Below are 26412 nucleotides of genomic sequence, written 5' to 3'. Positions count from 1 at the left end.
AGGGATGTGGCTCCCACCTGCCGGCGGAGTAAGCTGCTTCCAAGCCTCAGCTTTCTCATCTGTTCCTCAGAGACACTCCTCCCCATGGGACTGCCGAGATCATTAAAATACCCAACAGAATGCTTGGAATATAGAAGATGCTCAATAAATGTGGTTCTGTCCTTTCCAGGTGGATGCTGGACCTGAGTCCCAAATCCTACCCCTTGCCTTGACATCCTAGGCCCACCCTCTGCTCCCCAGGGGGACTCTGCACCCGCCCCACCCCAGGCCTGGCCACGGGTCCGGCTGTGGGTCCCACTCACTTGTTGTTATAGAAGCTATGCTTGGCGGCCAGGTTGGAGCAGACAGACGGAGAGTCCTTCGTGCCTTTGCTGATGATCCGGGGTTTACTGTCAAAGCAGATCTGCCCAGGGAGGGGGTGGGCTGGGATCCAGCACGGCCACCCAGGAGGGACAGGGTCCCTGCAAGCCCTGCCCTGCGTCAGGGGAGTGAGGACGGGAATCCCAGGGTCTGTGGTCCCCACCTCTCTGATCCCACCACTCCAAACGCCTGGGGCAGGGGTTACTCCATATCTCTGAGTCTCAGTTTCCTCAACTGTAACCTGGGGAAAACCACACCTGCTCTGTCCCACAGCTTCACTGTGAAGCTGGAAAAAGATCTAATATAACTTCAGGTCCTTTGTAAAGTATAGGCAGCCACCAGGCTGTGGGCTGTGATCCCCTAAAGGGAGAGGGCAGCCCACCTGCTCTAAGAGTCGGAGGGAAGCGCCGGCTGTGTGATGGATGGGGGCTGGCCAAGCAGCACCAAACCCTGCCAGCAACCTGGACCCAGCACCCTCACTTCATGGAGATGGACCTGACACCGTCCCTGCCCTCATCACACTATGCCTGGGTGGGGAGGCAGGGGGCCAGCAGCGTCTTCCGAGACAGCTTTGGGGAGGAAATGAACAGCTTGGTGGGGCTGCTGGGATCAGAGCTGAGCCTCAGAGGGTCCAAGACGTAGACACACGGGGAGGGCACCCCACGGAGAGGGCACAGCGTGGACACAGGCAGGGAAGTGGGCAGAAAGGTGCAGTGGGCATTGAAGCCAGCACAGCTGGACGAGGGGGCATGGGGCGGGTCGGGATGAGTTCCTAGAGCACCTGAGTCTGGCCTACGACGGCAGGAAGCAAAGAGCAGATGTGGTTACTTCTCTTTCTGGCCTCAGTTTCCAGCTCCGAACAATGAGGGGACTGGATAGGATCTGGGCTCTAGCGCGATGGGAGCATATGGGTCTAACTTTCTGAAACTCCCAGGACCTGTGGATTCTAAGGTCAGGCCTCCAAAACCCGTGGGTCCCAGGGCCGAGAGTCCACAGTGGAGCCCGCGGGAGCCCCTCCCCAGCCCCGTCTGTGAATCGACCGTGGAGGGGCCGGTACCTCACAGAGGAACGTGAAGATGCCCTGGTGCTCCTTGAGGAGCTTGGCGATGGTGAGGCTGCCGCGCTTGACGCCCCCCAGCGGGTCGAAGAGCAGGTCGCGGTTGAGGGTGCCCTTCCGCTCCTCCGTCCACACGTCGATCTCCTCCTGATGGTAGGCGAAGGTGCAGTTATCCCCGTACTTACAGTCCTGCTTGTTAATCATGTCTGCAAAGAGGCAACAGGACACACGTTCCGCCAGGCGGGATGGCAGCCCACAGCACCCCCGGTGGGGCCTGCGGAGCAGGAAGGCTTGGCAGGGGTGGAGCGGCGGAGCTCAGGGAAAGCGCTTCCCAGGCCAGGCCCTTCTTTGTTCTACACTTGGGTGCGGGGGCCAGATCTGCACCTTCCCGTGCAAAGCATGGCGGTCGCCGCGGCTCCACCACCCCACAAGGCTGCCTGGTATGGGTCAGGCAAGACGACAGGTGGGAAAAAGCCGTTTTATCATTATTATTATTATTCTGCACCAGGAAAATATACCACTGTTCAGGAAGGCATGGGCCTTGGGGTCCAGCAGACTTGGGCTGGGATCCCATTATTCCTGAGCCTTAGCTGTCTGTCCATAAACAGAGAACACGGTTGTTGTGTGGATTAAGTGAAACAATAAATAAAACTCCTGGGGGCCAGGGAGCAGGGAAGGCAGCAGGTTTATAATCCAGAGACCCGCCATTTCCTGGGGGTGGGAACTGTTTTTCTTTCTTTTTCTCCCTCCCTCACCCTCTTTCTAAGTCTGCCCCATTCCAGCCCCCTGCCAAGCTTGCAGGCACACGAGGACAAGCAGGCTGGATGGCCAGGTGACCTCACAGACTGCTCTGCACTGCGACCAGCTCCGCACCCAGTGGGGAGGCCTGCAGGGAAGGGCTTCCCAAGATCCAGGTGCTGCTTGAAGGAGGAGCAGAGGATGACCAAGTTCAAAGGGCACAGCATGTGCAAAGGAGTCAGGGTTCAGCGCATCTGGGGAATGCTTAGGGCAGACGGGGACTTGTAGGCCTCGTAGAATTGGGACTCCATCCACGCTGGCCAGGGCATGGCTGGCGGGGGCCTGCGAGCTCAGAAATGACAAGTCTTTAAGATCCACCTGGGCAGACAAAGAGCTGATCCAGAAAGCCTGGGTGGGCTACTGCCACGGGCTGGGTCGGGGGACAAAGGCGGAGCCTGGAGCGGACTCCCAAAGTCTCCTTCCTCACCCAGAGCTGTCATGAGGATGTGTGACAGTGGGTACAGAAGGGCGACACTATAGAACACTTAACAGTATCAAGACGGTTTATGTCCTGCTGTGCAGACTGCACCGAGATGCTTGGTTGGGGAGTAGAAGAAAGCAAATGAGGTACCTGCTAAATGTCCACTAAATGTCAACCAAATGACATGAGCCAGAAGTGAGGAAATGACAACAACCTATTAAATTTTAAAAGCTAGTATTTATCAAGCCCTCACTGTGGGCCAGTCCCCAGTGATTTACATGGATTCTCTCTCCATATCCTTCCAACAGCCCTTTGGGACCCTGCAGTGTAACAGAAACTAGCTCTCCGTGAACCACCTGAGCCTTGCACCCGGGAGCGCATTCTGCTGGTGAGGCCCCAGCTTGAGCGTAACATCCAAACACTCCCACCTGTCTGTGGGGCTGGTCAGGGCAGGAGCTGCTCGATCTGAGATGGGAATCCCTCCTTCATGGACCACACCTGTCTGTCTACCTGTCTGCCTGTGATGAGAAGCAGAGCTGCGGCCGGGCGTGAGAAGCTGGGCCTGGGCCGGGCCACCTGCCCCTGCTGCAGCCCACCCACCTTTGCACAGGTAGTAGGAGCCCACGAAGCTGGTCTTGGTTGGCCGGGGCCGGATCCGCTTCCAGGTCTGGTCCTCGGAGCTCCGGAGGCGGCCGAGCAGGATGTCCCGCTTGCACTTGTGCTCAAGGCCCTCACGGTAGGTGTAGTCGCCCGCCCTGGGGCCTGTGGGGGCAGGGAGGACAGGGACTGGTTCCGGAAGCAGAACTGAAGGGTGACAGCCAACGGGCCTGAGCAATGGGGACTGGCCGCCCTGCTGCCTAAAAGCCCGCCTCCTTCCCCTGGGCCTCCCGCCAGCTCCTGCCATCTCTTCCCGGCCATATGCTCCCTTGGGACAGGGGGCTTGGGCAGAGGGGAGCCCCTTTTCAGCACCCACCCCCTTTCCACCACCACCCCGACTCTACAGTGAGCCTGACCACTTCAGTGTTTCTTTGGAACAAATGATGAAGACAGCGCCTGGCAGAGAGCAGGCTCTGTCCCTGTCTTTTCCTGCCCCGGAAAAGCGCTGCCAGACTCAGCCTCCCTCCCCTGCTCCTGTGCCTCTTCCCTGGTGCTCTCAAATCTTCTGACCAAAGGCCTCCTCTCCCCAACAATGGGGTGGGGTGGGGTCTCCCCAAAGAGACCAAGAGGACGAAGGTCCCTTGCGGGGACCCACGTGACGTGGCTGGGCCAGCACCAGGTGTGCAGCGGCTCTGCTTCCCCAGCACAGGGGGCAGTGAGCAGTGGGTGTGCGGATCGGGGAGGCTGGTGTGGTCTGTGCAAGGAAGAAACTTCCTCACGGGCATAGCCACCCAGCAAGACGGCGCTCTGCTGCCCATCCACACGGGGCCGCGGGCTTTGGCAGGACGGCTCTGTCAGGGGTGACATGCGTGTGACATGCGTGACATGCGTGTCCTGTCAACGTCAGCACCTCTGAGAGGGAGAACTCTAGACTGGTAAGATCTGTAACCCTGAGATACCAAGAGAATATTCTAAAATGTCGGAACTACGGGATTCTGGCAAATGAAATACTGCGAGTCTTAGAGTCTAGAATTCTGAAATTCTGGGACTTCCCTGGTGGCGCTGTGGTTAAGAATCCGTCTGCCAATGTGGGGGACACAGGTTCGAGCCCTGGTCCGGGAGGATCCCACATGTCGCGAAGCAACTAACCCCATGCGCCACAACTACTGAGCCTGCGCACTAGAGCCCGTGAGCCACAACTACTGAGCCCACAAGCCTACAGCCCGTGCTCCACAACAAGAGAAGCCACCGCAATGAGAAGCCCGCGCACCACAATGAAGAGTAGCCCCCGCTCTCTGCAACTAGATAAAGCCCGCGCGCAGCAACAAAGACCCAACACAGCCAAAAAAAAATAAATTAGAAAAAAAAAAAAAAAAGATGATTCTAGAATTCTGAAATTCTAGGTGTGCTGAAAAGTGTCTACCAACACTGGGCATCTACTTTGAATTGCTCCTACAGTCTCCCTTGGATTTGAGGGCTGGAAGCCTAGGAAGTACATTTCCCAGACTCCTCTGCCCTCTGCGTTCTAGGCAAGATTTGAGTTCACCCAGCAAGAGGTGGACGGAAAGGATGTGCACAGAGGTGCAGGCCGCCTTTCCTCGGCAGATGTGTTTTTGCAGCAGCCAGCTGGACCCTGCCTTTCTCAGCCTCTGGGCTGTGGGGCGGCCGTGATGCTGGCCAGCAATCCCGGCAGTCCCCTGGGCTCTGTGTGAGAGCGGCGGACCCTGGCTTCTGGGCTTCAGCTTGTGGAGAAGTAGCCCAAAGGCCCGGTGGAATCTCTGGGCTTCCACTCCTCTAGGCTTTCTGGCAGTTTTCAACGTCCCCGCCTCCCACATGACATCCCTGTCTGCTCGGAGTAGCTGGTGGGGCTTCTGTCTTCCCATGCTTATCTCTGACTGGTACACTGGGATTCTGTCATCCTGGGATTCTACACTCCTGAGATTCCCGGCATCTCTGGGCAGAGGGGTGGAGTATGAAGGTGTGACCTTACCTGTTTTGGGGTAGCAGAGCTGGCATGCCTGCTTGAACTCGTGGGTGGCAGCCAAGGGGTTCTTGATGAGCAAGGCGGTGTTGGGCATGGAAGGCTCTGGCTGTGACAGGGGGAGGTTGGCCATTTGGGGCGCTGGATGATGGCCGGTGCCACCAGAACCAGCCTGGGCACCAGAGGCTGGGGGGCACTGTGACAACCCCCAATCCCACCCAAGAGCAGAACTGCAGCCCAGGACCCTCCTTCTTCCTCCACCCTCCCAGCTGGGGAGCCCCTTGTAACATGATCCAAGAATCCAGCAGGATTAGATCAGCCTAGTGGCGATGCACGGGTGACAGTGACCTTGGCCCAGAACCTTTCCTTGAGTTAAAACCCAACATGAAAGTGGAGAAGCAGGAGTGGCCCTGACTGGGGCCTAAGCACAGGCCCTCCCCCACTCCCATCCTTTCTCCCAAGCCCCCAAGGCATCAACAGATGGGGAAGATGGCAAAACTCAGAGAGGTTAGGTGGCTTCCCCAGGGCCACACAGCTAGTGTCTAGGCCAAGGCCAGAGTACAGGCCACCTAAGCCCTGGTCAAGCGCTCTCCTCAACTCAAACCTGGCTGAGTCCTGAGACCGCGGATGTTACTGACCCTGGAGGGGTTACTTAACTCCTCTGAGCCTTGATGTCCGATTTGGCCAGACAAGGGCGGGTGGTACCCTCTGCTCACCCTCCCAGCACATGGCTGGGCCAGGAAGGATTTGGAAGGGCTGGGAAGAGACCATCTCTGGCCAGTCCGCTCTTGGCCTCCTTGGGGGATGCAGCACCTTATCCCACACTGAGGGCTCACCCCTGACTCTGGAGACCACAACCACTTCCCCTCCGTCCCCCGGAGAGCACGAGGTACCTGCGCACCGATTCTCACCGAGTCACTCACCGAGGGGGCTGGTCTCTGAGTACCGCTCAGGGGACGATGGTCCTGTGAGTCGGCTTCCTCTGGGCAAGAAGACACAGGGGTCACCTGTCCTGCTCTGAAGGGCAGAAGGACCCTCCGAGGACTTTCTCTTCCGTATTTCTAACTAGGAGAAGCCATCCAGGCCACACATCCTCTCCCATTTGGGCCACCGCCCGGCGACAGAGAAATGTCTCAGCCTGGGCGTGTCCACCCTGTGCTTACACCTTCTGCACCCCCATAGCCCCCGGGAGAAAGCCCGAGCTCCTCAGCTTGGCTCGCGGGTCCGGTGAGACTAGCCTCAGGCCTTCAAGGCCCCCAACCCACTCCCCCTCCGGCCAACTCCTCTGCTCATCCGCCAGGCCCTCTATTGCTAGGCCTGTGTCGCACTGCTTCCTCTGCCAGCACATGACCCTGCTCAGCTATCACCTCCTCCAGGAAGTCTCTGTGAAGCCCATCTGTGCCCCCTGCAGCCCCACGCGCCCCACTCGGCAGGGAGCGCCCTGAGCGAGGTCCGACTGTCGGAAGGCTGACCCTGCAGAGGCCCAGGCGGGTCTGTTTCCTCGCGGGGCCCCTAGGTCAGAGCGGTGCTGGAGGAGCCCACGACCTGGCACCCCCTCCCCCAGCCTCAGGACCATCCGCGCACCCATCTGGTGAACCCAGGGCCCTGGAAGGCTGGGGGAAGAGCACCACACTGCAAGCCTGGAATCCTGGACTACCCCAGCCCTGCTCTTTGACCTTGAACGAGACACGCAGCCCCTCAGGCCTCAGCCCCGCGCTGTGCTGAGCACTGCAGGAGACACAAAGCCGGAAGACGTGGCCCCAGACCACGAGGCAAAACAAGAGTTATAGTCCCAACTGCACAGGGGGTGGGGGTGAGTGTGCCCCTCCAGGCCTCACCCATGAAGGAGCTGGGCTTGTCCAGGGAGCCACGGGTCGACCCGAAGCTGTCGAGGGTGTCCAGTCGGGTCTCCGAGTACGGCAGCAGGTCCAGGGAGTCCAGCGCCGAGCCTGGCGGGTCGAGGGCATCCAGCACCGAGGCAGCCAGCTTCTTGGAGGGGTCCATGACGAGGCCGAAGGAGGCAGGGGGCAGTGGGCTGGAGACGGGGATGGAGCCGCCCACCACAGGTGGCAGCAGTGGGGTCCCGCCGGGGAACACGGGTATCAGCTGGGGCAACTCGCTGGGCACGCCGCTGCCAGGCAGGCCGCCCTGCACCAGAGACTGCAAGGTGGGAACAGAGGGAGGAGAGGGAGGGGCTGGAGGAGAACGTGAGCGCCCAGGCTTGGGCAGGCCCGGGTGAGGCTCCCCACCTCCCCCCGCCACGCCCACCTCGACCCCCCCCCCTGCCCCGCCCAGTGGCCTCAGTCCCCACCTGTCCCACAGGTGGAGCCACAGGGATCTTTACAGTCCCTTCTGGACCCACGTTCTGCACTTTTGTGTTTCTATCCAGAGCGAGTCCCTCCCCTACCCCCGAGGCCTCAGTTTCTGCAACTGCGACGTGAGATGGGGCCTCCCCTCCCCCCGACACGGGACGTGAGGATGGATGTGATGGGGTCCCGGCGGGGAGAAGGGTTCCGGGAAGAGGAGGGGGCAGCACGGCTCACCAGCGAGTCCAGGAGGGTGTCCAGCTCCGGACCGAAGACGTCCCCATCGGAGAAGTCATCCAGACTCTCGGTGCCGGGGAGGGCCCCGCTGCTGCTGTCCAGGGGGGCCAGCAGGTCCAGAACGTGAGGGAAGAGGGGCATGGGGGGTGGGGAGGGGAGGGGGGCCGGGGAGCCTCGCAGGTCCATGTAGCAGTCTGTGGATGGGGGTGGGCTCAGTAGCTGCAGGGGGGCCTGCTTGGTGGGAGTCGGGGGTGGTGTCCTAGGGCCTGAGGTCTGCCTCCAACACCTTCCCCCCTTTCCCTGGCTTCCGCCAGGAGCCCTGCCTGCCCTGCTGGCCTGACTCCATCAGGGGAGGCTAGGCTGTAGCAAAGGGAGGCCCCATGGGGTGGGAGAGGGGCCTTTTCGTTCTGCAGTGTTCCTCCGATGGGCCTGGTCAGTGCCTGAATAGCCCACCTCTGGGGTATGCAATGCCCTCTCTCAAGGACACTTTTAAAATGTGACCCCTCCTGGAAGCCGGTGAGGAAGAGAAAGGGAGAGGAGGACTTGGGGAAAGGTGGACTCCCGGCAGGGGGTAGGGCCACTGCTACCCCACTGAGGCAGCCCCTCACCCTCCCAGGCTGGAAGGACGCTCTCCCTGCCCTGCAGGGGAGTCTGTTTTCCTGAACCCACTATTTTCTTTCATGCTTCAGGTAGCCCCAGGGCAGGGAGCCCCCAGGAGCCCTGTCTACAGGGCCGGGGATGGCAGGTGCTTGACCCATCTGACCTCCCGGGGTCTTGGCAGGGAGGGGCTGAGCTCTCCCCAGGGCCCATCTCCACCCCGTCCCCTCAGGTCAGGGACACTACCTGTTTCGATGTCATCTATGGACCCCAATCCATTGGAAGATCCCTGTGGAGAAGAGGACAGGGCAGGTCAGACAGACACAGGCTGGGAAGGCCACGGTGCCCGGCCCTCAAGGCCCCTCCCCAAGTGACTACTGCTGATGCTAATTAACCAGGGGGCTGGATGGGCACAGGCCAGAGGCAGGGGGAGTGGGTCAGACAAGCCTCGCATCTGCCCCTTGCCGGAATGCCCTCAGGGGAAGGGATATAACCTCTGAGCTCCGTTTCCTCACCCGTCAAGGGAGGTGTTGTACAGAGCCCTCCACGCATGTTCCAGGCAGGGAGAGTTCGCAGCTCAAAGCTGCAAGTGCCGCTCCTGGATCACCAGGGTCCCCTCCCCCAGTTACAGCCCCAGGCTGAGCCAGCCCAGGTGGGATCCCACTGCCACCCGTGGACCTTCTGTTGGAGGGAAAGCTGGGCCCAAGCTCGCCCTATGGCCTTGCCAAGCTCCTCATCCCCTCTGGGCCCATTTCCTTATCTGTAAAGTGAGGATGATACAGTCATCCACCTCCTTCTACTGTAAAAAGGATGAGATCGGGACTTCCCTGGTGGCACAGTGGTTAAGAATCCGCCTGCTAATGCAGGGGACATGGGTTCTAGCCCTGGTCCAGGAAGACCCCACGTGCCGCAGAGCAACTAGGCCCGTGCGCCACAACTACTGAGCCCACGTGCCACAACTACTGAAGCCCGTGCGCCTAGAGCCCATGCTCCACAAGAAAGAGAAGCCACCGCAATGAGAAGCCTGTGCACTGCACCAAGGAGTAGCCCCTGCTCGCCGCAACTAGAGAAAGCCCGCGCACAGCAACGAAGACTCAACACAGCCATAAATAAATAAATAATTTTTTTAAAAAAAGGATGAGATCACTTGACATTTGTACAGAGCTTAGAACTGTGCCTGACACACAGGAAGTGCTGTGTTTGTTAAATGCGTAGCATCGAATTTTAAATCCAAGCCACCAGGAGGCTGGCCTGGGTAAACTAGTGTTCTCGTTCACTGGCCTCCACATTTGGCCCGAGTGGACTCGCCTGGCTCGTGTCTAGCTCTGGGCTGTGGCGTGCACTTCCCCACCTGCCTGCATGCCTTTGTGCGAGCTGCTCCCTCCTCTCCACCTGCCCCAATCCTGCCAGCCTGGCTCTGTGACATCCAAGGTGAGACTGAAGCCAAGGCTGCCTCAGGCTCTGTCTGGTCCTAGAACTCACAGCCCTCCTTTTTTTTTTTCTTTTTTTTTTGTGGTACGCGGGCCTCTCACTGTTGTGGTCTCTCCCGTTGCGGAGCACAGGCTCCGGACACACAGGCTCAGCGGCCATGGCTCATGGGCCTAGCCACTCCGCGGCATGTGGGATCTTCCCGGACCGGGGCACGAACCCGTGTCCCCTGCATCGGCAGGCGGACTCCCAACCACTGCACCACCAGGGAAGCCCAGATACTTTATTATTTATTTGTTTATTTATTCGGCTGCACTGTGCGGCTTGTTGGATCTTAGTTCCCCAACCAGGGATTGAACCCGGGCCCTCAGCAGTGAAAGCGCGCAGAGTCTTAACCACTGGACCAGCAGGGAAGTCCCTCAGATATTTTAATTTACAACCACTGAGGGTTTCTAAGCTGGGGAGAGCCCCACGAGGCCAGGCTGTCGGAGTTCATCCAGCAGCAGTGTTGGGGGACAGGAAGAGGAGTCCAGATAGTCCAGACACTCCCCCAGAAGGGGAGGCCAGCCACGACCTGGAAGAGTGGGATGTGACCTGAACCAGGGCAGTCACTGTGGGAAGAGAAGGAAGGAACGGGGATACCCCATAACGCACCCAGCCAGGGTCTCCCCAGAGTTGCCCTGTAATGCACAATCGTGCCACTATCAGCAGAAAACCAAAGGGAGCCCTAGTTTCTCTGGTTCCAGGAATGAGGCAGGAGCCCGAGATCTGGGAACTCTGGATAGGATCTGCCTGGATGACTCCCTGCCTCCCCAGCACCACTGGCAGGAGGGAAGAGGAGCCCTGCACAGCCCCCTCCAGCCATGCTGGCTTCCTGGCTGTTCTTCGCACACACTAGGCACACTCCTGCCTCAGGGCCTTTGCACTGGCTGTTCCCTCTGCCTGGTCCCCCAGATCTCCTCATAGTTCACTCCTCATCTCCTTTGGGTCTTTGCTCAAGTATCTCCCTCTCACTATTTACTGTTTAAAACTGCAACCCAGGGACTTCCCTGGCGGTCCAGTGGTTGAGACTTTGCCTCCCAGTGCAGGGGGTGGGGGTTCGATCCCTCGTTGGGGAGCTAAGAGCCCACATGCCTCACGGCCAAAAAACCAAAACATAAAACAGAAGCAATATTGTAACGAATTCAATAAAGACTTTAAAAATGGTCCAAATAAAAAAAAATCTTAAAAAAAAAGAGTTAGGTTTAAAATAAATAAATAAATAAAATTTAAAAACCCTGCAACCCACCCACCCCCCACCAATAGCCTGGCCTCCCCAGCTCCCTTCTCCAAGGCACTGGTCACTTTTTGTTTACCACTTTTTGTTTGTCTCCCCCAATTAGACCAAGTTTTATGAGGGTGGGGCTCTTTGGCTGTTTCTCCCTCTGCTGTGTCCCCAGTGCCTAGATCAATTCTCTGACGGGCACACAGCAGCACTCAATAAATATCCTCTGAATGAATGAATGAAATCAGTGCTATCCGCCTTCAGTGCTTTCCCAACACTCTTACGATGAAGACCTCACCAGGGACTAGGTGCTGTGGCTTCTATCCACTGTTCCAGCCCCACTGGGCCCCCTCCACTTGGTCCCTCCTATACTCTGAGCTCCTCCCAGCCTGAGGGCCTTTGTACACACCTTGCCCTCTGGAATTGTTCTACCCACACACCCTGCCCCTGCCCTACTCTCGACTTCGGGTCTCAGCTTACTGACTTACTGAGATTGCTGACGCCCGGTCTAAATCAGACCTCCCAGGCCCAGTGGCCCACAGCTCCCCACCCTCTGCCTTTAGAGCTCTCCTCATGGTTTGTAACCAGAAACGGCTAGTGTCCATCTGCCCTGGACTGTGAGCTCTTCGAGGGCAGTGACCATGTTTGTTTTATTCAGCACGTACGTACCCAGGCCCCAGCTCAGTGCCTGGCACATACTGGACCAACTCAGACAAGTCTCCTAACTTCTCTGCGCCTCAGTTTCTCCTTTGTAATAGTGAATAAATAGCACCTCCCTCCAGGCATTGTGAAATTATTTGCGATTATGTATTCATTCACTCACTGCTATGGTCTGAATGTCTGTCCCCCAGAAATTCATATGTTGAAATCCTAACCCCCAAAATTATGGTATTAGGAGGTGTGGCCTTCGGGAGGTGATTAGGTCATAAGAGTGGAGCCCTCATGAATGAGATTATGGCCCTTATAAGAGAAACCCCAGAGAGATCCCTTCCGCCCTTCATGTGAGGTTACAACTAGAAGACCATCTATGAACCGGGACGTGGGTCCTCTCTAGACATTGAATCTGCCAGCACCTTGATCTTGGACTTCCCAGTCTCCAGAACTGTGAGTAACAAATTTCTTTTGTTTATAAGTCACCCAATACATGGCTTTTTTTTTTTTTGGCTGCCCCTCACGGCTTGCGGGATCTTAGTGCCCTGACCAGGGATCGAACCCAGGTCCCAGAAGTGAGAGCGCGGAGTCCAAACCACCGGACTGCCAGGGAATTCCCGGCATCTTGTTACAGCAGCCTGAACAGACTCAGACATTCACTTAATTTTATTTTTTTTGAGGACCCAGTAGGTGCCAGGCCTAACGATTTTTGGTTACAAACCATCATGACTACTACACAGGCAGGTCCACATCTGCCTCCCTTGCAGCCTGGTAGGCCCCAGGGGCCAGGACACGCCTAACTCAGCTCTGGCCCAGTGGCAGCTCAGGGGCAAGAAGTGGTTCCCTGGGAGTCTGTTGAGTGAATGAATGAAAGTGTTGTCATGCTCTGGGGGGACGGGGGCCAACTGTGTGACACTGGCCAAGTCCCCTCCTCACTCTCGTGCCTCACTCTCCCCTTACGTACAACGAAGAGGCAGGGCACCAGCCGCCATCCACGCTCTTCCAGCCTGTCCCTTCCCAAGTCCACCTGAGCAGTTCCTGTATGGCGGGCGGTGGGGTGTGATGTGTGTGCTGGGCCCTGCCACTCCCGCCCCCAACCAGGATGAGGCCTGGTGGTCTGGTCTCAACTGCCTTTCTCCCTCCTTCCTACTCCCACCCTGCCTGCTGCCATTTGTTTTCTTTCTCAGGGGTCCACGAGTGAGGGTACCCCGACGGTTCCCCTGCAGTGACCACTCCCAGCACCGGCAGCCACAGCTCATCCCCATACTTTGCCCCTGTGGTCACAGGAGGCCCCTCTTGGGACGTGGAGGTGCTGTGGGTCCCAGGACTTCACTCAAGACCCTGGCCCCTCTTCTGTCACTCACCCCTCTTCCCAAGGCAGGGGCCTGTCACTCACCCCTCTTCCCAAGGCAGGGGTCTGCCTTGCAGCAGTGGGGACAAGGACAGATTGAGCCCAACCCTTCAGTGTGATACCTCTGGCCCTGCTGCTTGTGGTCATTTATATCCCAGAGAATGAACCCCAAGCTCTCATGATGGTTGAACCAAGATAGGTTGGTCCTGGGGCGGGTTGGGGTGGGGGAGGGAGGCTCGGGGTCCCGGTCTCCATCCTACCTGATCTGCCACACCAGCTGCAGTGCCGTTACTGAGCAGAGAAAAGGTTTCCAATTCCTGCCAGAGATTGGAGAGACGTGGGAAGAGATGACGATTCTGCGAATGTGCTCACGGTCCCACCAGCCAGGGCAGCAGAGGAGCCCCGACCAGGCGGGTGGGGTCTGTGGTGCCCTCTGAGCTCCCTGCCCCCAGGCCTGCAGGGAGTCACCTGGGTCAGATTCAGGCGTTTTCTCCCTGCAACCATGGCCTGGGCAGAGGATTTCCACGTACACGCTCCCACTGTGAGCCCGGCACTGTGCCAGGCACCACCTCAAACCTCTCTCCCTTTGATCCCCCAGGAGCCCTCTGAGGCGGGCATAATTTCCCCCACATCCCAGATGCGGAGAAGAGGGTGGAGAGAGAAGAACTAACTTGCTCAAGGTCACGGCAGAGATTCTAGAGCCATACCCTCCCCGGTGTGCAGCTTCCTGGCCAAATGCAGGAGCCAGATGAATGCACGTGGATCTGAACGAGCCAAACAGGTATCAACATTTCAAATATGCACCACACAGGGGTGATTTGAGAACATGAGGCTAAAGGACGCCAGCTTCAACGGAGGCCACCTCCAGGGTGTTGAAATCGGCCAGGGCAGGGGACGGAGAGGGTTTGCACGGCTGGTGTCTAAGGTGAGCTAGAAGCTTTGGCTGTCCTTTCCTTTGCCAAAAGGTTCTGGAAGTCGTCCCAGGGCTTTCAGCCAACACAGGGATGAACACCTGCTGTCACCCCCTCTGTCCTGTCCTGGCCCCGGCCCCCTCATGCACATCTCCCAAAGGCTCCTGGTCACCCTCTTCAGGTCTCCCCATCTCCATCCCCGCCCAGGTCCCAGCGCCCAGGGCCCACCTACCTGGGGCCTCTTATACGCCTTCCGAACTCGCAGCCCAAGCTTCTGAGCCAGCTCCTGACCAAGGTGAGTTACACTCTCATCCTGGGAAGGAAAGACACAGGGTAGGGTGGTTAGTCCGCCCTGACTCACGAGCTGTGCTCCGGACACCTGTGCAGCCCTGCAAGGGGGGGGTCCCTGTTACCCCAGGTTACGGATAAAGAAGCAGGACCCTGGGAGGGGACGTGGGCTGCCCCAGTCACACAGCCAGTGCGTGGTAGGGCTGGGGCCAGGAACCGTGCTTCTGTTTTTCCTTGTGTTGTGGGGAGTGGACAGAATAATTTGGGGGTTTTATTTCAATATTTTCCTTTTGTTTCCACAATTCGTCAAGTAACAGTGTCACTGTAGAAGGCTGAAATGTTAGAGGAAGAGCAACTGCTTCCCTGGATCAGCCCCACCCTCACCCTAGGCTCCTCCCCAGGGGGGGCACAGCTAACAGTGCTGCTGTGTTGCCCTACGGATCTCACCTGGGAATTTACATACGCGCATATGAACGACAAAGGATGGTTACTTTTGCTTTGTGGGTTTTTTTTTCTTTTTTTTATATAAGTGAGATCGTATCATACCTATTATTTGTTCTACAACTTGCTTCTTTCACCAAAAAATGTCTTGGAATTCTCTGCAAGTGAGGTCACAGGGATGGAACACAGGCCCAAAGGAGCGAGGCCGTGTGAAGTCTAGAACGCCCCTGGCCCATGGTTGGTGCTGTTACAGAACCTGCATTCCTTCCTCCCTCCAGGTCTGTACTACTTTCTGTGTGCTGTGTGCCAGCCACAAGCTAGGGGCCGGGGACACCACAACCACAGGGCAGACGGGGCCCAGGCCTCACGGAGGCTCTAGCCTAGTGGGGAGACCAATCAGTAAACAGAGAAACAGTGACTGCAGTCCGGGCTACAAAGGGACAACGGGGATCCTGTACCTTCGTCGACCTCCCCACCTCACCGACGAACTCCTAGAGTCCAGGGTCTGGGTCACCTCTGGTCCTGATGCCCAGCAAGGAGCAGGGCCCAGTCAGTGTTTACCCATAAGGACTGGAAAGTGGGGGAATTCTCCAACTCGAAGCCAGAAGTCCTTGTTTGGATACTTTCCTCAGGGGAGTTACCGGCCCTCGCGGGGCCCAGCTCCCTGACCTGTACAGTGGGGTGAGAGCCACCCTGTCCCCCAACAAGTGGGTAGTCATGGGACCCGGATGTGGACCTGCTTCAGATGCTGGAGAATGTAGTACAGGTTGGGCACTGGGTCATAAGAGAGGTTCTCAATTGTGAAGTAAATGTAATTGGAGAAGCAAGAATAATAAATAGAAAGTATAATACCAGTGAATGTTCTGAACACTTACTGTGTCCAGCCACTGTGCCAACTGCCCTGTGTGATTTTCTGATTCCATCCTCAGCACAGCCCCATGATGCATGGTATGCTACCACCCCCACTTTATAGGGGTGCAAACTAAGATTCAGAGGGGCTAAACTGTGTGTCCAGGGTCACAGAGCTAGTAGGTGGCAGACTCAAGATTAGAACCCAAACACAGGCCAGTTCTCTGCAGCTGACCTCCTTGATCACTGTGCATACAGCCTTTCTGCTTTGCCCACCCAAATTGCTTCTCCCAGCCCCACTCAAGCCCTGCGTCCTCCAGGGAGCCCTCCAGGATCCTGACCACTCCTGAACTCTCTCAGCCCTTCCTGGGCAGCATTTACCCTTCTCCAAGCCCTTTCACACCCATTATTTCAGAGATAAAGTAGGAAGGGCACTTTATAGATGTGGAACTGCTGTGCAGAGAGGGGCGGTGCTTTGTCTGAGATCATGCCAGGGCTCTGTAGTGAAGCCGGGCCTAGACCCCAGGCTTGTCTCCATTTGTCTCCTAATAGACTGCGGGTCCCTGACAGGCACAGATCTGGGCACTCCGTGGGCACTTAGTAAACAGTTGTTAAGCTGACGCATGAATGCAGAGGGGCTGTGTGCCCAGCTGTGCGTGGACTGGGGCAAGCAAGACCCTCGATTGGTTTTTTTCCCACTGACCGTCCCCACCTGATGACAGCCTGGACATCAGGTCCCCGCACGCGTGGCACCCCGTTTGGTGCCCACTGCAACCCTGTACTCTCAGAGTGTGGAAGTTAAGAGTCAGACTGCCCGGGTTCAAGTCTCGGCTCTGCCGCCCCCTAGCCGGGATCCTGGGTAAGTTTCTTTCTCTCTGTGCCTCTGTCTCCTCATCTTTAAAATGGGGATAATAATAGTGTCTATCTCTATCTCTATCTCTAAGGATTGTCACAAGGATTAAGTAGGTCAATACACACTGTATTTTCAGCAACGCCTGGTGTTAAATCAGTGTCTCAGCGGAGGAAAGCGAGGCTCAGAGAGGTGTGGTGCCTGGCCCCAGAGAGGGCAGTGCAGAGGGCTGGGAGCCTGGCCTCTGCGGGCAAGGCTGCAGGGCCGCACTCACGTGGGGCAGGGCCAGGGAGCACCGGCTGCTGCACGCGTAGGCCTCCTTGTGGCGCCCCAGCTCGGTCAGGGCCCGCGCCTTGCGGAACAGCGCCCGGATGTTGTCTCCGTCCAGGCCCAGTGCCTTCTCGCTGTCCTCCAGCGCCTTCTCATACAGGCCCTGCCAGAGAGGAGCAGGCAGCGGCCGGTCAGCCTGTTACCCTCCCTCCCCCAGCCTCCTGCCTCCCCCTGGACTGAGGACCAGCCTCCCTTCCCTGCAGAGGAGGAGGGTGTCAGGGAGGGGCTGGAGAGCTCCGGGAAACAGCTCTGGCGTTCAGGCTCAGTCGAGGGCACCCGTGTGTCCAGCTGAAGGGGCTGCTGTGGGGCACTGGCAGGACATGGAGGGGAAAGGCCTTTAAACCGTACAGTGATGAGCCCGGTCACTCAGAAGACCACGGACTGAAATCCGGAAGGCAGCTCAGCGTGCAGAACGGTGGGAACGGGCATCGGGCAGACCCGTTTATCCAGAACGGGCTGGATCCTCTGCAGAGCCCACGGCAGGGCTCCCACAGGGTCAGGGAATGACTGAGTCAGTGAGCGAGGACAGAGAAGAGGAGGAGGCTGGAGACTGAGGGAGGAGTGAAGGAGGAGGAAGCTGGAAGTCGGGAGAGAGGAGTAAGGTTGAGGGTGTGAGGGGGGCAGGCGCCCAGGGGCAGGGGCAGGAGAGGTTTGCAGAAAGAGGCGGTGGACACGATGAGGGCAGCAGCCCTCTGCCCTGACGGCCCACAGACTCCTGCCAGGGCCCAGGCCACGCCGAGAGTCTAACTTAACTCATCTGGGGGAGGGCTTGGGCACCAATATCATGTAAACCTTTTTTTATTAGGTATTAGCCCTGTAAAACCTCTCCAGGTGTGTCTGTTGTGCGCTGGGGTCGAGAGCCACGGGAGCGGACGGTGGAGCTGCAGAGGCTCACGGCGGCGGGGGCCCAGTCAGGGCAGCGGGTGCAGGAGAGGAGCTCACCATGGTGAAGTAGCAGGCGGCCCTGTTGACGTGCAGTTTGCACAGCAGCTCCCGGGGCAGGGCCACCTGGTCAGAGGCGGCGTAGTCGGCCACGTTCAGCCCCTCCACGTACTGCACCAGTGCCTGCTTGTAGTCCTTCTCCCGGAACAGGTCATTGCCCTCAGCGAACAGGTTCTGCACCAGCTTGAGCAGAAAGGCCTGCCGCGGCAGGGTGCAGGGTGGCTCAGGGGGCCTTCTCCACTCAGCCCCAGCCCTGGCACCCGGGCCCCCAGCCCCCCGCCAGGGACACTCCGCCCTTCACCTTCCCCCAGCCCAGCCCCTGAAGCTCACCTCATATTCTTCTTGCTTCAGGGGTAGGGTCGACCTATAGGAAAAGGAGAAGGATGCAAGCTCTGGGTGGGCCCAGAGTTCCCAGCCTCCCGGAGGCCCAGGAGCCAGAGCCTCAGACTAGAGACTGTGCCTAGAGCCGGCTCCCCAGCTCGGACCTCAGACATCACCTTGTGGACTGGGGTCAGGGGATAGCAGTTTTTTCTCCTTAAATCAACACCATGCTGGCCCTCTGTTTCCGATGGAAGATTGGATGAAGGCCTTGTGTTTGCCCCAGGGCCTGGCAGCCAGGCTTTCCCAGGTGCAGATGCTGAGAAAGTGCTCCAGCTCCAGCCGGCTGTCCTCTGCCTAAGAAACCAGCCCTTGGGAACGACCATGTCCCCCCAGACCAAACCTGCAACTGCAGGCCCTTGGGTGGCACCCAAAGTCCACCTCAGGGCCCCTTAGTTTGGGAGTCTCTGCACTTGTGTCCCTGCCTGCAAAACCCACACAACCCCAGCCAAGGCCCGGCACTCAGAACCTCACCCCTTACGCCAGACTCAGAAAAGCAGATGGGGTCTTACGCACCCTCTCCTGCCCGTGGCCAAAACAATGCCAGCTCAGTACAGAAGACAGCGTCAGCCCAGGAGCCTTGAGGCACATCTCTGAGGCTAAATGGCAGGGCTGGAAGGGAGCTGGGGTTTGTCTTCTGGTCTCTCATGTCACAGAGGGGAAAACAGACATTCAGAGAGGGGCAGTGACTTGCCCAAGGTCACAGAGCAGATCAGAGCCAGGGCCAGAGGGCAGGGCTGGGGCTCTTTCTGTTGCCCGGAGCCACCGCGAACACCTGGGCGAAAAAGAGCAGCCTAAGCTAGTAAGTGACAAGTGGTGAGAGGAGATGCCGGAGGTCCCCTGTGTGTGTGGGAGGATGTGTCCCTGATTATGACAGCGGGGCCAGTCACCCGCCCTCTCACTTGCCTCCCACCGTCAGAGACCAGGGCCCGGCCCTCCTGCCCCAGCACTGGCCCCACCACTCTCCTCCTAACTGGTCTCCCACCTCCAGCCTCCCCTCTTCCAGCATCAGCTTCGTCTTCAATAGGTCATACCCCGTCCTCAAGGTCACCTCATCCTGGTGTTTAAGGCTCTACACAAGCCATCCACCCACCTGTCCAGACCACTTTATGGCTCCTATGGTGCTCTGTGCCCAGAGGTGCCTAATAAACGTTTGCTAAGCACATGAAGTCGGTATGTGAGGAAACAGTCATTTTTAAAGGAGCAGGTCCTACTATGTATGCTGCAAAGCAGTCCCTCAGGAGACCAACCTATGGGTTCCCAAGAAGCCTGTTGCTAAACCTTCTCAGAGCTCCCCTTTGGGAAGGGGAAGGAGGACACAAGGCTAACATTTATCCCAAGCACAACGACCCTGGGAGGGAAGTGGCATCATCTCCATTTCTCAGGCACTGAGACCACCAGGAAGCAGGGACACTGGGATGTGGATCTAGGTCTGGGGCTCACAGTTCCAGCTCCGCAAAAATCAGTGACTTAAAAACAGAATTCTTGGGACTTCCCTGGTGGCGCAGTGGTTAAGAATCTGCCTGCCAATGCAGGGGACACAGAATTGATCCCTGGTCTGGGAAAATCCCACAGGCTGCGGAGCAACTAAGCCCGTGCGCCACAACTACTGAGCCTGTGCTCTAGAGCCCGTGAGCCACAACTACTGAGCCCACGTGCCACAACTACTGAAGCCTGCATGCCTAGAGCCCGTACTCCGTAACAAAGAGCAGCCCCTGCTCACCGCAACTAGAGAAAGCCCACGTGCAGCAACAAAGACCCAATGCAGCCAAAAACAAACAAATAAAAATAAATAAATTTACTAAAAAAAACCCCAGAATTCTTAAAATAGGTAACCAACAAGGACCTACTGTATAGGACAGGGAACTCTGCTCTGTAATAACCTAAATGGGAAAGGAAGTTGAAAATGAATAGATACTTGTATATGTATAACTGAATCACTTTGCTGTACATCTGAAACTAACACAACATTGTTAATCAACTATACTCCAATGTAAAGTAAAAATTTTTAAAAAAGACAGAATTCCCAAGGCTTGCCTTGTTCACCAGACTGGGCTCTGAATAAAACTCAGGCACTTTCCCAAAATCAAAGCCCTCCCCCACATGGAAGAAGAACCCCCAGTGAAGGGCAGCTCTGAGCCGGCCAGAGCCAGGAAAAGTGGCTGTGCTGCAAGCTGAGGAAGGAGAGCGTGGTGTGTGAATATAAACAGGAGCAGACCCTGTGTGTGTGTGTGTGTGTGTGTGTGTGTGTGTGTGTGTGTGTGTGTGTGTGTGTGTGTGTGTGTGTGAAAAGGGACCCAGCTTGTGGTGAAAAGGCAGGTCGCGTTTTGCAGGTCTCTATGAGAGAACAAAATTGGGGAGTATATGAGGGTGTGTAGATGCAAATCCCAGTTCTGTGGGGAGTCGTACTTAAGAAAAAGAACACAAAATCAGAAACAAAGAATTGCTTAGGGAGCCTTTCGGGGCTTCAGAAAGGACCCGCGCAAGCGAGGGGCCAGGAGCTTAGGCTTCATTAGCACCACGATAAACATGCCTCTGAGGGTCCATTTCAGAGAGAGAAAAGAAAAGGGTTAGTAAAAATATCTTACGTGTAAAGAAAAAGATGAAAAACCAAACATGGCATGTGGGTGCAGGGGGCAAATAATGCAAAGAGAGGTGGGCTTGGAGTCAGCGAGACCCAGGTTAGAATTCCGTCACTTAAGAGCTGTGTGACTGTAAACACGTTTCTTAACCTCTTTGAGCCTCAGTTTTCTCATCTGCAAAATGGAGACAAGACCACCTGCTTTACTGGGCTGCTGTGAAGATTAGAGAGGTGATAGATGTGAAGGGCCCAGCACGGAGCCAGAAAAACATGCTCAGTAAGCAAGAACTAGGGATTTATTATAAGATGTGCACAGACAAGCAAGAGAACTAACAGGGAGCGTAGGAGCAGGCATGGAGGCGGAGGGTAAAAGGATATGCCAGATGAGACCAAAGGGTAACCAGGGTCAGGGAGCGCAGATGTGCGGGGCAGGTTCACGGCTCAGGGTTAGGGGTAACTCCGGCCCCTGCCATGCCAGCCCCTTCCCAGCCTGTCCCACCTCCCCACTCCCCAACACACAGGCAGCCTGAGAGCGCGTGCTCTGGGGATGCCTCAGAGGACCCTGCCCAGCCGGGCCCACCGCACACTCACTGAATGAACTGCAGCCCCTTCTCGATGTCCGCTTTCCGTCTCTGCCTCTCCATCAGTCTCTGGGGAGAGAACACAGTCCATCAGGCAGTCAGCGGGGGCCAGTCACCGTCCAACCCCCAAGCCCCCAACGTGTGCTCCCTCACTCCCGTGCTCACCCCACCTCACAGGTGCCAGGGCGGGTGGCAGGAGTGTCCCCGAGGGCAGTGACCTGTCTCGAGGTCTACACAAAGTGTCTGAACCAGGTACACAGCTCTGCCCTCCACACCCACATCCCACTGGATCCTGAGTTTGCACAGTGACTTTGATGGGCCCAGGCTGCTTGGAGGCCACCTGCCCTTGCCCATGCATGGCTGGGGCTGCAATACTGCACGGGATACCCTCAAGTTCAAGGCAGAAACCTTGTTTTATCACAAAGCACAGTTTGGGGAGAAGAGACACAGAAAAACAATGCCGATGATCACAGCTACAATGTAGCACCACACGTGGGCCAGGCACTCTGTATGAGGGTCTCACTGAATCTGCCATGAGGCGGGTGTCATTTGTCCCCATTTTACCAAGGAGGAAACCAAAGCTCAGGGAGCCCCCTTCATGAGCTTGCTGGCCCCCACTGCACCAGGCCGGGGTGGCCCGGTACCTGCACCATGTCGGCGAGGTGGAGGGAATTCCCCACGTTACGGATGAGGCAGACCGAGACTCAGCGAGGCTGAGGGATGGCCCAAAGTTGCACAGCAAGTGAAAGGCACTGAACTCGTACAGGGATGTGCTCCGGAGATGAAGGGAGTGAAAACTGAAGGTGGGGGTGCTTAAGGAGAAGGGAGGCTCAGACAGAGCAGCTAGGGGTCTGGTACCTCCAGGGTGAGCCCCCGGGAGCTGGGAGCTCATGGCCAGATACAGACAGCCCACCTGGCTCCCCTTCCCTGCAACCATGGAGGTCAGCTGGTCCCACGCAGTGACAGCCAGGAGGGGGCTGGGCCTTCTCTGGGTCAGAATCTGAGGCTGGGGTGCCCACGGCCCAGCTGGCCAGCACTTTCTGCCCCAGCCATTCATGGGCCCTTTCCATGCTCTGCCCCATCAAACCGTTACTGCAAGAGGATACGGGCAAGGCCGGGAGGTGGGACTGCCCAGCCCGGGACTGGGGGACGGGCCTCCCGCTTTGTACCTCGGCCCCCGCACAGCAACCACAGAGGGCCGGTATGCGGACACAGGGAGTGGATCCTCACTGCCTCACTGGCAAAGAGGTGTAAAAAGGTGTAAAAAACACCCAGCTACTTTGGAGAGGCAGCAAGTGTATCAAATTGACACCTTCCAAAAATTCTCTACTTCCTTGAACTTTATTTCCACCCGGGTTCTACAATGTTGTCTTCACATAAGGTAAGCAGGCAGGGGGCACTAAGCCTGTTTTACAGACGAGGAAAGTGGGGCGCAAAGAAGTGAACTCTCTTTCCCAAGGTCACTCGACCCGTGAGCGGGCAAACAGGGCTGGAGCCCAGCTTGTCAAGGGCCACATCCTGCCCCACACTCTGAGCTGTGAGGCGCCGTGTGGCCCGGGGCCAGCAGGGTGTCCGTGGGGCTCCAAGGAGACGAGAGTATGGGAGCAAAGAGCTCGGGCCACCAGAACCTCCCTCCTCCCGCTTGTCCTTCCCAGGACGCGTAGAGCCACGCCGCGTCCTCAGGCTCCCAGAACACTCGCACACAGCAGCTCCCCACCCCAGGCAGGGCCAGGGCTCTGGACTCAGACCTGGGTGTGAAGGCCAGCCTGTGCACACAATGTGACTTTGGACCTCAGTCATCTTCCTGATGGGGAGAGTGGGGCTGATGGCACTCCCACCGCATTGGCTGTCGTGAGGGGTTAGACTTGTGCAGAGCGCCTGGCTCAGAGCAACAGCCCAACAACCGCAGAAGTGTGTGTCCCCCAGCACCGCCCCTCCCTCCTGCCAAAACCTCTGCAAGTGTCTCCTGGGATGGACACAAAGATCCTGTTCTCCTGCAGGAGGCAGGCTGCAGTGGCCCTGGGCCGCCTGTGCCTCGCCGAGCAGGTCTCTTGGTCGGTCTCTCTGTCCTCAGTGTCCCTGTCTGTGACACAAGCTCTCATCATCCTCACAACCATGCCCCACGCAGGCTTCCAGCCGGAACAGGCTGCTGGGCTTTCCTGTCTCCTAGCCTGCGCCTCTGCAGTTCCTTCCACCTGTGTAGCCATGCTCCTCTCAATCCTGTGAACGAAATTCCATCCATCCTTCAAAGCCTGGCTCCTCCATGGAGCCGCTCCTGGTCCCGTCGACACGACCACCACACACTCATTCACCCTATTTCCTGGGGGCCCGGGGTCAGGCCCAATCCTCGCCCTGGAAGAGAGGGTCTTCAGGTAGGGAAGACAAGGGTGCACCCATCACCACACAGGGAGGCCCAGCACCGGCAGGGGAGCTGTGGGATGGGGGAAGGTGCCGCTGGCCGTCACACACAGGTGTAGCCACAGCTGCCACGCCCATCCCTCCACACCACCTGCCCCAGACAAGGACCAGCCTCCTCACTGCCCCCATCTCCTCAAGGTCGTCACAGGGGTCTTTCAAACCACAAATCAGACTCTGTCCTATCCAGCCTGGAGCCTCTCTTTACCTTTCCAGCTGGTCCAGCTCCCCACACCATCTTTTCCAACCCCGGCCCGGCAGGACGGCTCCCACAAAGAAGGGTGGCGAGAAGAAGAAGGGCTGGTCCACCATCAACGAGGTAGTGACCAGAGAATACACTGTCAACATTCACAGGCACATCCATGGGGTGGGTTTCAAGAAGCGCGCCCCTCGGGCACTCAAAGAAATCCAGAAATCTTCCACAAAGAAGATGGGAACTCCAGATGGACGCATTGACACCAGGCTCAACAAAACTGTCTAGGCCAAAGGAATAAGGAATGTCCCATACCGTATCCGTGTGTAGTTGTCCAGAAAACATAATGAAGAGTCATCAAACAAACTCTATAAGTTGGTTACCTAGGTACCTGTCACCACTTTAAAAAATCTACAGTTAATGTGGATGAGAACTAACTGGTGATCGTCCAATAGAGTTATAGAACCACACACACACACACACACACACACACACACACACACACACACACACAAAATTCCCCACACCAGCCCATGCCTCGTGGGAACACCTGACCTATTACGCTCCCTCACCCCCAACCCCCGGCCCCGTTCAGCCCAAAGTCCTCTCAGAAAACCTCAGTGGTCAGACGCATCTCTGAGTCAGTTCTCTAGGCCCTGAGGTCTGAGCAAACAGAAACAAATGCTGCCTGTGACCATCCCAGTGGTAATTCCTGATAAGTCTGAAGTCCATGCCGGGGAATAAGCATTCTCTGCCCCAGGCAGCATGAAGAAGGCTCCTCACCCGGTGGGCATGAATCCACTTCTCTAACCACCAAAATCCCAAAGGAGCAGTGCAGCCATGGACGTGGGCTAGGGAGAGGGGTTCAGATCCCCCGAGTGGCAGTTTCCTGCCAGGTAAATTGGAGATTACAACTAGCACCCATCAACAGGATTAATACATAGAAGGCACTCATTTCAGGGCCTGGTATACCGCAGACACTTAATAAATGGTGGCTGTTAGATCAGAATTCCTGTGCTGGACATTCAAGTCAACGTTTGCCATATGCCCATTATATGCAGATGAGAAGGCCAGGGTGCCTTCCCTACTCAGGCCTTACAACCTAGTTAGAGGCATACAAAGATATCCCAGCAGCTGTACCCCAAACCAGGCTCCTGTGGTAAACAGGCTGGGATGAGGCACAAAGAAAGTGGAAGCTCCTCAAAAGGGGCAACGTCTGAATTGGGTTTTGAAGGTTGAGTAGGAGTTGGCTCCTTGGTGTCAGGGAGGGCAGGCCTTCTGGTGGGCTGCATGTGATGGTTTATGAAATCACTGTCATCTTCCACATTTTATCTGATCCTGACTGTGGGCTGGACCATGCTGGGACCCACATTTGAGAGATGGGGAGAGTGAGGCTCAGACGGCTCACAAGGCCTACAACTGCTGACTTTAGGTTGGTAAAGACACTGCTGCCCTCCCCCCTCAAAGGCACAGTAGAGGCGGAACCGCTCAGCAAACTTCCCAGGCACCTGAGCCTGTGCTTGGTGTCCGTGAGTGCTTGTGTCCCACAGAAGGCAGATGTGTCTGTGGAGTGACTAGGGGGAAGGCTCCCACACAAAAATATGTTTCTCTCAATTTCCTGTCCCAGGATCTATATATCGACCACTCTAGATTCATTTTATTGAGTGTAAAGTTCCCAGGCCAGGGCTGGCAAATAGATTTCATCTCATTAGCAAAACTGCCAGCCACCTAATGCCCCACACGCCTCCCTTTTCCTCAGTTTCCCTGCCCTGGGAAGAACATTTTTATAGGTGGTTGTTATGAATTAAATGTTTGTGTCCCCAGTAAATTAATATGTTGAAGCCCTAACCCCTAGTGTGACTGTACTTGGAGAAGGGGCCTCTGAGGAAGTAATTCAGGTTAAATGTGGTCACGAGGGTAGGGCTCTGATCCAGAATTTTCTTCTGGTAGCCTGGCTAGACGAATACAGATTTTGGTACTGAGAAGCGGGGTGCTGCTATAACAAACAGTAAAAATACAGTAAAAATAAAAACAGTAAAAATACAAAAGTGGCTTTGGAGCTGGATGATGAGTAGAGGCTGAAGGAGTTTTGAGGTACATGCTAGAAAAACCCCCAGACTGCCATGAAAGGACTGCTGGTAAAAATACGGACACTAAGGCGATTCTGGTGAGACCGCAGATGAAAATGAAGGACAGGTTATTGGAAACTGGAGGAAAGGTGATCCTTGTTAGAAAGTGGCAAAGGACTCGGCTGAATAGTGTTCTAGCGTTTGGTGGAAGGTAGACTTTGCAAGCGATGAAACAATATTTAGCAGAGGAGCTTCCTAAGCCAGGTATGGGAGTTGTGGCATGAGTCCTCCTTACCGCTTATGGTAAAACACGAGAGAAGAGAGAGGAATTGAAGAAGGAATCGTTTAACAAAAGGAATCAGAACTTGAAGAATCAGAACATTCTCAGCTTATCCATATTGCAAAAAATGAGAAGGAGTGTTCTGAAGAGAACACCTAGGGTGTGGCTGAACAACCGTGTGGTAAGGAGATCAGTATGCATCAAATCAGCCATCAGCAGAAGTCGGAAACAGAGATGGGATTATACCAGCAGAAAT

The 26412-nt window shown here is 56.7% G+C and overlaps 1 protein-coding gene and 1 pseudogene across 2 annotated transcripts in view; one reads left to right on the top strand and one right to left on the bottom strand.

The window, feature by feature from the left end:
• Positions 1-26412, bottom strand: part of ZC3H7B (zinc finger CCCH-type containing 7B) — a 53160-nt gene that overhangs the window by 11087 nt on the left and 15661 nt on the right. Inside the window, exons 2-15 of the mRNA XM_082850849.1 lie at positions 21210-21268; positions 17990-18023; positions 17660-17857; positions 16662-16820; positions 14192-14272; positions 13309-13365; positions 8601-8643; positions 7758-7951; positions 7053-7374; positions 6138-6196; positions 5224-5323; positions 3237-3398; positions 1418-1623; positions 303-403 (exon numbers count right to left, since the gene is read on the bottom strand). Of these exons, the coding sequence (XP_082706975.1) occupies positions 303-403; positions 1418-1623; positions 3237-3398; positions 5224-5323; positions 6138-6196; positions 7053-7374; positions 7758-7951; positions 8601-8643; positions 13309-13365; positions 14192-14272; positions 16662-16820; positions 17660-17857; positions 17990-18023; positions 21210-21262 (1769 nt within the window). The 5' untranslated portion in view covers positions 21263-21268. The remainder of the gene's footprint in view (positions 1-302; positions 404-1417; positions 1624-3236; positions 3399-5223; positions 5324-6137; positions 6197-7052; positions 7375-7757; positions 7952-8600; positions 8644-13308; positions 13366-14191; positions 14273-16661; positions 16821-17659; positions 17858-17989; positions 18024-21209; positions 21269-26412) is intronic.
• LOC309968971 (large ribosomal subunit protein eL31-like) lies at positions 23171-24251 on the top strand (annotated as a pseudogene). Its single transcript has 2 exons — positions 23171-23253; positions 23876-24251. The product of its transcript is annotated as a large ribosomal subunit protein eL31-like (transcript).

Source organism: Leucopleurus acutus, assembly GCF_964270905.1.
Source record: "Leucopleurus acutus genome assembly, chromosome: 11".
Lineage (NCBI taxonomy): Eukaryota > Metazoa > Chordata > Mammalia > Artiodactyla > Delphinidae > Leucopleurus > Leucopleurus acutus.
Note: the sequence above shows the minus strand (reverse complement) of the source record. Positions and strands in the feature narration are given on the sequence as shown.